Raw genomic sequence first — 11,450 nt, 5'->3', positions numbered from 1 at the left:
CATCAGGGCACGCTTGATATCAAAGAATGCCTGGCGGCACGCAGGGGTCCACTCGAACACAGTTTCTTTTTGGAGAAGCTTCCTTAGTGGGTCGGTAAGGGACGCATACTGTGGTATGTACCTCGCACAGTAGCCAGCCACGCCGAGAAATGAGCGAACGTCTGCAACCTGCCGTGGTTCACCCAGGTTGGTGATTGTGTCAACCTTGTCGGGATCCGGCATCATCCCTTCGCTGGAAAAGATGTGTCCAAAAACTTTCAGCTTTGTCTTGCTGAAACGGCACTTGCCAATATTGAGAGTGAGGCCTGCTTCCTGGAGTGCTGCACACGCAGCGAGTAGGGCCTTGTCATGAGACTCTTTTGATGATCCAAAGACGAGGATGTCGTCACTGTAGTTCAGTGTGCCCCTGATGGGTCTGATCACTTGCCGAATGGCCTCCTGAAAGAATTCCGCGGCGGATGAGATCCCGAAGTTCAAACGCCAATACCTGTAGAGACCGTCGTGAGTCGCAAACGTCGTAATGGGTCTGGATTCCGGATGTAGCTCCAGCTGATGGTATCCTTGGATGAGGTCGAGTTTGGAGAACATCCGTGCGTTGTTCAGTTGCACGATCATGTCCTCAATGCACGGTCCCGGATGCCTCTCGCGCTGAATAGCAGTGTTTGCCACCCTCATGTCCACGCACAAACGGATCTTTCCTTCCTCCTTGGGTACAACCACGAGTGGGGATACCCATGGTGTCGGACCTGTGGCTGGTTCGACGATGCCATCGGACAGCAGTTGTAGGAGTGCATCTGATACTGCCGCTTGCAGGTGAAAACCTACTCTCCGGGGATGTTGCGGTACCGGCCTCACCGATGGGTCGATGTGGAGTCGGATGGGAGGGGCCTTGAGTTTGCCCAGCCCTGTGCAAAGGTTGGGGAAATCCCTTGTGATGTCAGCCTGTGTGACCAGGTTTTGCGACTGGTAGCATGCTATGGTGCCAACTGTGTCTCTCATGTTTGTGTTATCGGAGGTCACTGTGATGGAGTCTCCCGGCTTCATGTGTATTTCAATCAACCCCAGGAGGGATGCCGTGTGGTAGCTGCGTAGGCATCGGCTTCTGGCAAGTGACCGGATAATGTGTATTGTTGTGTCAAATTTCCAGCCATTCAGGAGGAGGCGTTGTGTGAAACATCCTACCGTCGGTAGGGGGGTGGTAGCTCCCCACTGAAATATCCTTGAGCGAGATTGTTCGAGTGCCGGTGGGTTCGGTAGTTTGGCATAGTCCTGCTCGCCCATTATGTTGACAGTAGCGCCTGAGTCAATCATGAATTGAAATTGGCTGTTTCCCATTTTGATGGGGATTTTGGGGGCTTCTCTGGCCTCTTCAGTGTCAAGTATGAGATTGACAAACTCGTCCTGGTCATATGGGTCTTATGGCATGTTGTATGCGGCTCCTGCTCGTCCCGGTAGAGAGCCTCAGGCCTGTATTCCTCTGGTGGATGGTCATATTTGTCCATGAAATATTTGGTCCGATCTGCCTGGTCTGGCTGCAGTGGGTACCCCTGTGTTTGGTATTCGTCGATGGCCCTGACATATCGCCTCTGTCCCTGGCCTTGTTGGTAGTATCTAGGTTGGATATATTGTGGAGGTGGCGAGCGGAAGAATGGCCTGACAGGCGTTTGGGGCCTCGCCGGGGGAAATGGTATGCCTTCTCAGCACACCGAGTGAAAATGTCCTTCTCTTCCGCAGTTCGTGCACCGTTGTGATAAGGCTGGGCATGAGCCTGCATGTGGAAAGGACATCCCACAACGATAGCACTGTCTCTGTTGGTGAGGAGCTTGCGTGGTTTGTGTTCTATATGATTGTGACCCTCTGTCACCTGGACGAGATGGCTGTATGGTTGCAACAAGTTCAGCTGTGTCTTGCTTGGGGTTGCTCGGATTGCCCATGGATGTAGCTTGGGCATCAACCCTCTCCTGTATGCGAGCGAGCTCGCTCACTTCCTGGATGGTGAGGGGTTTCTTCAGGAGCTGTTTTTTGAAAGCAGGGGATAGGCAGCCTTCAACGACCCTCAATCTTATTGCTTCATCCAACGAGAATGCGTTGAATTGGCAGTTTGCGCCTTTTACTCTTAGGCGGGTTATGAATTCGTCGACTGTCTCTTGTGGCATTTGGGTGCACTTGCTGAATAGGTAACGTTCATAGTCACGATTAACTTCTATGATGAGAAGTCTATCTAGAGCCTTGATCAAATCCTTGAAAGTATTCTGTTCAGCTGCAGGGATGGTCTTAACCACAGTCTTTATCTCACCCCTACCAAATTGAGGAAAATGTCCCTAATATTGGGGGAGTTACCAATACCAGACACCCTCACGTAATGCTGGAAATCTTCCATCCAGTCAGTCCATCTGGGCCCCTTCGTGGCTTGTGGAGTCATGGTGATGGCGGGGGTAGTCGCAGCTGAATCGACTGTACAATATGAGGTGTAGGTGACCCAGGGTTGGACCCTGAGGTGGAGCCCGGTCTGCTCATGATGCCAGGAGGTGGGGACCTGTGGGTGTGTGCTCGGCCCTTGCGGATGCCTTGGTTAGGCTGGCGGTGCGTCACCCACCTGGGAGGTCAAATGCCATGGATGGGCATGCAGCATCACAGACGTTGTAGGGAGGGATGGCACTCAGCACTGCTGGGGCTTCGCGGCGAACGCTAGCGGTATGGGGACACACCAAGCGTCCTTGTTGGGCCGCTGGAGGGCGTGGGCAGGCTCGCCGGCACGCGACGTAGGGGGGGACCACAACGGATGGCCAGGGCCCAGCTGCACACTCCCTGGCGCGCTCGTTGCCACGTGGGGACCAGGCGGACTGCCAGGGTCCAAAATCGTGCCTCCCGATGCAGTGTGGGAGAGAGAGAAAGGAGGCGCAGGGTGTTCGTATGCGGCCAGCAGCTGCCACCCCTGTAGGAGGAGGAGGGGCGGGAGGAGGCCCAGTCGCAGCCGGAGCGAGGAACTGGCGGATTGCCAGCAGGGACGGCCTCGAAAGCGCACACAGCGCGGAAGTGGCGGAAAGCCACGGAGGAACGGCGGACTGTCAAAAGGAGGACTCCGTGGGTGCACGGAATGGCCTCATCGCCACTGTTTGCCTCTTACAGGCCAGGAAAGGAGGACGCGCACACGGGGGTACTGGAACAACCTTTATTCACTCCCGTAACATCAATACTGGCGCCTTCCGCGCCTTACCCAGAAAACCCTTTTCCTCCCTCAGTCCCCGTAACATGGCTCCGCCTCCCCAACGGTGGGGGCCGCACTCCTTAACCCGTGAGTGCTTGGCAACAGTGGGCACACAATGAGGGTAGGGATTACTAACTCTTGTTACACCTATCCTATCCTGGACTGTAACACTATTATAATATTGCCTGTAGCAAAGTCGTATTCTAGGGACATTTAGTGGGATGACTAGGAGGGCCACCATATAAAGCAGAAATGTTTGTATTCTCCAGACTTCTAGAAGATGTAATCCTGGGGACAAACTTACCTAACTTTCACACCTGGTTCAGAGAAGTTCAAATGAAGGAGTCTATAGGATGGAGCAAAGACGTGCTTGGCTGGGACTCCCTCAACAGGTTATGGTGTGGCCTAGGGATTTTCTCATTAGGAAAGGAGCCAAAGCTGCTGGGGGAGCCCATCCTTCACCCAATGTACAATGGGGTTTGTTGGAAGAGGGGGAGATATGTAACAGAATCCAGTTCATTATTCTGGGGATATCCAGTTGAGTGGTCAAGGGGGCAGGGTGCCACGCTGAACTAGTAGATGATGGCCCCAGGTTGGTATGGAGTTTATCCCCTTGTCACCCCAATTTAGACCCCACTTCTGGCAAGGGGCAGTTTCATGCCATGGTAATGTGATACTGGTCCTTTAAAGGCAGGGCCAAAAATTTTCCTGACACCTCCTCGTAGTTTCCTTCTGTGGTCTTTCTCGAACTTCTTTCTATATTCTCCATCCAAGCACTTACGGAGGTTCTCCTCCAACAACATCATCTTGTCTCCCTTCTTTCACCTTTTGGTATCTCCCTCCTGTCACCTCCTTATAATTCTCTCTGACCACTTCCTGATGATTCCCCATTGTCACCTCTTGATATCTCCCTTCCTCTAGACACTCCTACCACCTCCTGATGTATCTCTCCTGCAGGCTCCTGACTCACACTCAGGCTACTGTCTGATATATCTCTTTCACCAGCTCCTGCTGTCACCCTCCTGTCACCTCCTGAAATCTATCTCTGGCCACCTTCTGATATCTGTCCCTTCCAATCTCATAATGTATACCACCTAATAATATATCCCACCTGCTATTTCCTGCTATTCCATCTAAGGAAGTGGAAAGAGGTTGAAAAGCAGGAGGGAATGGCATGTATTGCCCAAGACAGAGTGTAGTGCGACGCGTCAATCTGAAGGGGTTTATCCCATGGTAAGAGGATGTACTAACATGTGGTGTACTGGCTAGGAAGACCAGGATCAGAAACATAATAGAGATAAAGAACAAAGGGGGAAGGTCAGGACCCCAGAGAAAGGAGGTGACAATGCCCTTTTAAGCTTCCTTGTGGTAAATGGGTCCAGAAACCCAAATTGGCGCTCCCTTCTGTTAGCAAATGTTCTCCAGCTGTTTATTGTTCTTCTGGGAGATACACAGCAGTGCTTACAACAGCCACAGGAAGGATTGAAGCTATTGAGAAAGTCTATCTTGACATTTTTGGGTTGAGATTGAATATGAGGAGGACTTTTCTTTGTTTTTAAGGCTTTGCTGGAGGATGTACAAGGGCCACACTAAAGGGACCTTAAGAGAAGGGAATTTAGTAAGGAGGATTGGTTAAGTCCCATATCTATTTGCTTATGCTCAGCCAGGACTCTACCATGTATGCTAATTGGAACTATGTTCTGTTCCTGCAGGCCTTTTTTGATAAAGACCAGTTCCCTGGGCCTGGCTTCAGCGCTGTGGGAAAATAACATTTGTGTTCCCTCTTCCCATTCCCGTTCTCCTCCAATACAAGGGACATCGCCACAACCACATTTTCACTCCCCAATACCACGCCCCACAATTTTCCCTGTGTCCTGAGGGTGACACCGCACAGCCCCCAATCTGCCAGCTGGCTGCACCCTTCCCAGCCATCACTCCACCTCTTCTCCCCCACTTAACCTTTCCTCCCACCCCCTAACTCACCCCAGTCCCCCACGTTACCTCTCTCCTCGAGCCACTGCCACTTCAACAAACGGTAAGGAAGAGAAACACAGAGAATGAGGAGAAAGTTGGCTTTGAAGTGGGTGAAAGAGTCAAATAGTGAGGATGATAATGGGAGTGAGAGATGAAAACAAGAGAAACAAAATAAAAGGAGAGAGTAAGAGAAAGTATGTGAGAGAGAGGGTAAGAGCGAAGCGACAGAGGAATGGTAGGTGAGGGTGAAAGGGAGTTAAAAGGGATACACAATGGAGGGAGTGGGACAGAAATTCAAGAATGGATTAGTTGGTGAAATGAAGAAAACAGAGAGTGACAGATGAGGGAGACTGAGAGACAAAATGGGCGAAGAATGAGAGGGGGTGAGAAATGGAGAAGCAAGGAAAGAGAGCGAAATATATAAGGGGGCAAGGGACCCTCTTTTTTGTATAGGGAGGCCTGACTCTGAAGGGTTATGGGGGACTATCGATATAAAGTAGAGAGTCAATGGCTTCCCCTTTCATAGACGCACAGGAGGTGCACCTAAACTACAGTGACGCTAGACTTTCATATGCTAGCACAGAGATCACAGGAGGAGGATATAGCATAAAACAAAGCTAAATTGTTAACTAGAAAAACATTTTTAAAAATAGGCAGAAACCTATGTAACAAAAAGGGTATAGAATGCAAGTGGAACCAAAGAAAACATTTCTGGATAAATGACAAAGAAGTGCAGTTTCATGTACTGCTGTACAAGTAGCAGTACGTAATGTAAGGATATTTGGCGTGTTACAGTACAGAGTACAGTAATACTGCACAAGTAGCACATTTTTTTTTTTGCAGCACCACCACAAGGGTGCGGTGCATTGCTATATGGGTTACCAGATTAACAAGGAAAGACAGGCTATTCAGTCAAAAACGATTTTAACATATAAGATGCAAATCTATTTTTACAGTTAAAAGCACACGTGCTCATTTAAAAATGCACACTATTTTTCACCTGAAATGCCTATATTGCTAGAGACACATTTGAAAATTAACAGCTAACCTATTAACAATTAACCTGACTAATAAAACCTTATTTAACATAACCCACTAATAAAATGTGTTCTCCACTGCAGAATTAGGCATACTCTGAAAACCATTTAAATGCGTGTGCAGATTTTTTTCTTCTCTTCTCTGCCTGATTCTCCGTGTTTTTGTGCACAGTAACTGCAGGAAGAAGGAAGTCAGATTTGCAACAATTGCAAATGTATAAGCGAAGCTATTGTTGAAGAGTAGGAGGATGAGAGATGATGGATTTCATTGGGACACGTCATACAGAGGGCTGAGAGGAAAGTTTTAGTGGGCAGTATCAGGGAAAAAGACAGGCAGACATCTTTCTGCACTATTGGGGAGAAGACCTGGCTGTGGGGCTCCTGACTGAATGCAGATTCCTGTGTCCTGCTGCAGTCGAGATTGGGGAGAGCTGAAAGAAGGACCTTTCCACTGGCTGAGGCATTCCTATCTGCAAAAGCTGAGAATTCCAGGCAATGACCCCGGTTTGAGAAGGCAAGCGTTCCTTTTTGCTGGAGTCAATCCAAGAGAGCCACATTCACAAAGAGAACAACTAAAAAGATAAGGTAATGAGAAGTGTGGGAGCTGAGTGTGTACGGTAATATGCAGTCAGTGTAGGATTCCTGTGCGTGTCTTAATCAAGTGCTAATGTTGCAATTTGAGTTCTGTTCTCCGCCACTATCTTTGCAGAGTGTCACAGACAATGCTTTGACTGTACCATATTATTTCTGTAAAGAATGAGATCGTTTTTAAATACAACTTTTATAATACAGAAAAATATTTGAAAACAGACGGGTGATGTTTATTGTTTACCATTACAATGCTGATGATGTGGGGAGATTTTTAAACAGTGGAATGGTCATTTTAAGACAGATGTGTGCATGTCAAAATCAGTATGAATAATTGTGAGTGACTGTAGCATAGCTTGTTGGAGGTACATGAGCCAACGGGAAGAGAGACTCTTTGAACATAGCTCTCTACCGTACATAAGGTAGTGGAAATTACCACAAGACTACCACATATAGCTCTCTGTCGTAAATAAGTCAGTGAGTTCGCCCATGGTGGCACACCAACACTATCACTGGAAAATGTGGTATTCCTAGAATGCAGGTCTGAGGTCTCTCTAGTGATCACACGAAAAATCTAAGCAAAGATAAGGGATTCTGGACATTGGGGCCACAAATAAAACAAGGGAATTATGCTCACCAAAATACCACCAACCACGTATACCAAATATGCAGGTCTGGGTGCTGAAATAATGCATGTCCATTGTATTATTGTTGCACATGGCCAAATCTGAATACAAAGAGTGATTATTGCTAAGTTATTTTTCGGCGGTAATAAAATACCGTCAGGCCCCAAATCTCCACAAAATACCCTACATATTTATGGTGCGCTGCAGGCCGGGAAAGTGATCATAGAGTACCTACTGGGCGTGGCAAGTGTGTCTCACACTGCCATTTGCACATTAAAGGGAACCCATTTTATAATAGCAGTGTGCCACTAAAAACGAATTTCAGAATGTCACAAAGGGAAACCACATTCTCAGATCTAGTGCAATATTTAGAGGCAAAGTTATTTGCACATGGGAATTGGTCTTCGAATAGCACGTTAGAATGGAGTAACCGCATTCAGGGTGAGGTGCAGAAAGAAAAACTAGACAATATTTTTGCAGAAGGCAGCATAATCCAGGTCTGCCTTACAAGATTATTGAATGCAGCCGATAAAAGTGCAGAGAAAGACTGTTTAATACGGCTATGCGGCAAAATATGGTTTATTTTAAACAAATCCCTGCGAATGCAAGAGAATGATACTCAGCTAATTAACAGGTTAAAGACTGAATTAGAGGGGGCAAGTAAAAATCAGGAAATGTTGAGAGCAGAATTGGATGTATGCCAAAAAGACATGCAATTAAAATGCAGAGACTTTGATACTCAGTTATCCAAAAGCAAGAAACAATTTGAAGATAGTGAGCAAGAATTGACACACTTAAAAGCCTTAGTGGATCACATTAGGCAGGATAAAGATGAGGTTGTTTCAGAAATGCAGATTTTACAAAAAGAACATTGTGAAAAAGAAGGTGATCTCCAGAGTGCAGAACAAGAAATGATTAAAATGATTCAAGAAAGAGACAAAAGAAATAAAGAGTTCAATGAATGCCAAATGCAAATGTGCGACATGCAGGAGGTGATTAATAAAATGAATGATGAAAATAATTATTTGCAGAATGAAGCAACCAGACTCCTTAAAAAGTGTAAGGACTTAGAACAGCAAATGTGCATTCCCAGGTCCCAAGAGAGGCGGCAGGGTACCACATTCAATGGAGTGGAGGTGAATTCTAGCTCTGCCCAAAGAGCTAGTGCCCCAGTGACTGGGCCGGTGACTGAACTTGGTTGCAGCGCCCTTGGGGGATTTGATACTCCCATTGGGGGCAGTCACCAATCTCATACACCTGAAAACAGGATTGACTCACAAAATAGTGCAATTCCATGCATTGCAACAAGTAGCCCCATAAAAATAATGAAATCCATTAAAGCCCTGATCAAACCATTTAAAAAGGGAGGTGAATGCTGCATTGAGGATCACTTAGAAGCGGTGCATGACATTTTTAAAGCACTCCAGATACCTAGGGAACAGTACAGACAATATTTTCATTTAACTTTAGATGCCCCGACGGCCAGCATCATAAGGGGATTAAATGAACAGCAGAATATGACATGGCTGGAGTTTGAAAAAGAAATTAGGCGTCATTTTTCTCCTTTTCAGTCATTGCAGGAGGCAAAGAAAGTCGCGTACACAATTACTGCTGGACCTAATACATCCCCTCGCCAATTTTTACAAGACTTAAAAAGAGCATTCTCTCGCTTTGATGTATCTTTTGACTCAAATTCCAATGAGTTTAAAACCGCATACTTCTATGGGCTACAGAAAGACATCATATCCCAATTGGTCCGTGAATTTGACCGTGACAAGTCCCTTGAATGGATTGTACATCAAAGCACAAAGCTATATGAGGTACTCTATTGTCAGGGTAGAGAAAGTGATAAAATGAAAGATACCAGGCCTAAATCTAAAGAACCCTCAGCCACAGTAATGGAAATCAGGTCAGCCAAAATGTCCCTTGAGTCTGCTCAAAGCCAAGGTAAAAATAATGTGACACCTGAACAAAGGGGTAATCAACAAAGATCGCCATTTCCTGTACCAATGTTCCAAACACATGATCCTAGTAATAGAGAGAGCTACATCAGCCCTAGGTACTTAGGGGATAGACCCCGGGTAAGATACCGGTCTGATATGGCAGGTATGAACAATAACCAGAGACAAAATCAAGATCAAAGAAATGATGGTCCCTACCAGTCATTGGGGACACAGAGCAGATTTGATCCCAGCACCATGATATATGGTAATCAGGATAGGCCCCGATATGTGGATCGATTTACTGATAATGGAAATCAACATAGGGGCCAGTACCCACAATCTGAGAGACAGGACATGAGGCAAAACGTGAACTACAGTCCACGCCAGTACAATGATTCCCCACCAGGGGACTATAATCAAAGGATGGGTGCAACCCGCTCCCCTCCACAAATGAATCAAGAGTTCAGAAACCATCCCAACCGGTATCAATCACCTGAGAGGTATCAGAATAGATCCAATCAGGGGGAAAACAACCAATATCGACCTAGGCCACAGAAAGAGGATCCTAGAGAGATGGAAAGGTTCCAGTGCCTTGAGGCCCAAGTGAAAATGTTAGCTGAGCAAATAGGAAAGCTCTATACAGCGCAAAAACAACCTTCCAAAGAGGGGGCTGATGACCATAGCAATGACCGGGGGGCTTCCGAAAAGTGACTAAGTACTCATGGTAACTGCAGTGCCAAAATGACAGATTGCTCTGATATAATTTTGCATAACGACTCTGAGATGCCTAATGGATTAAAAATGAAAGTACCAGTAAATGAAATTGTGATAGAAAGTGCAAATACTTCTAAAAAAGAGGTACGGTTTAACTTAGAGCTAAATAAAACAGTAAAGATTTGCACAAATGAAAAAGACACATTAGGAATTCCAAAAGAACAAAGGAACAGATTTAAGAAAAATGACTCATGCATGGGGAATACCAGTGAACAGGGAGTAAGTGGGGATGCCATAGCTCCTTCCCTGGGCAAGCAAAACAATGACTAAACACAGACAGAAAAAGGAAATACTCACAAGGAGGGTACAAGTCAATCACCTGAAGAATTCTTTGAGCCACATATTTTTGAAGAGGCTGAAAGGGCTGGTATTACACTAAATGATCACAAATGCACAGAATTAAAAAATGACAAATTGCTGAATGATGTTGTTACACATGTTCAGTTGGAGGATTGTAATGTGGTCTCTGATGCTATCCAGATGAATGGGCGAACAGTGGCCACACTCCAAAAAACCTCTGATCATGGAGAAATGCATAAAGTCTCTCGCGCAGAAATGGGTGAAAAGGAGGGAAAAATGTCTTTTCATTTACCAATGTGCTTAGCCAAAAGTGAAAAAGACCTGAGAAAGGTGAGCCCTGAAATCAGTAAGAATTCACATTTCTTATGTGTATTAGAGGAAGTTGAGGACAGATATTATGCACCCATCACTGTAGAAGAAAAATGCCACACCTTCGCTATGATTGACACTGGCGCACAGGCCACAATTATGTCCAAGGAGCTGGTAAAGAGTATCAATGAAGGGAGGCCTCCACAGAGTCAGATCACAGTGAAGGCAAATCAAGGCCCAGTGCATAACTTTAATGGGGAGGAGGTGCCCATCATAGGTGTAACTGAGGTTGACATAAAAATAGGAAAGCACAGAATGAAACAAGAGGTATTGATCACATATATTTGTGAAATTCCATTTCTGATGGGGACAGATTGCCTGAAAAGATTGTCTCCTCTCATAGATGGGGTGAATGGAGTGCTGTGGTCCTTAACCAAAAAACCATTGAGGCCTAAGAAACTAAAATCACAAAACAGCAATATAAATGAATGTCACACCGTTGCCAAAACAAATGATGCTGTGGAGGTATATCTCCAGAATAGCTGCATACCTAGTGTCACTGTTATATTAATGTGTCAAGACAAAGATCAGAGCGACAATGAAAAACTACCTGTACAAATATACTTGGACCCAAGGAAAGATTGGCAGACTGCTATAGATGAGCACACATTACGTTTCTATTTAAAAGAGA

At 46.0% G+C, this 11,450-nt stretch overlaps 1 protein-coding gene across 1 annotated transcript in view; it reads left to right on the top strand.

The window, feature by feature from the left end:
- The first annotated feature begins 763 nt into the window (after window positions 1-763).
- The window catches only part of LOC138540329 (lactoperoxidase-like), a 172,600-nt gene continuing 161,913 nt past the window's right edge, over window positions 764-11,450 (top strand). The window contains exon 1 of the mRNA XM_069641680.1: window positions 764-782. Coding sequence (XP_069497781.1) covers window positions 764-782 — 19 coding nt within the window. The remainder of the gene's footprint in view (window positions 783-11,450) is intronic.

The sequence above is a fragment of the Ambystoma mexicanum genome, chromosome 1p (assembly GCF_040938575.1).
Source record: "Ambystoma mexicanum isolate Mex_15411 chromosome 1p, UKY_AmexF1_1, whole genome shotgun sequence".
Classification (NCBI taxonomy): domain Eukaryota; kingdom Metazoa; phylum Chordata; class Amphibia; order Caudata; family Ambystomatidae; genus Ambystoma; species Ambystoma mexicanum.
This window is presented reverse-complemented; position numbering and strand designations above follow the sequence as displayed.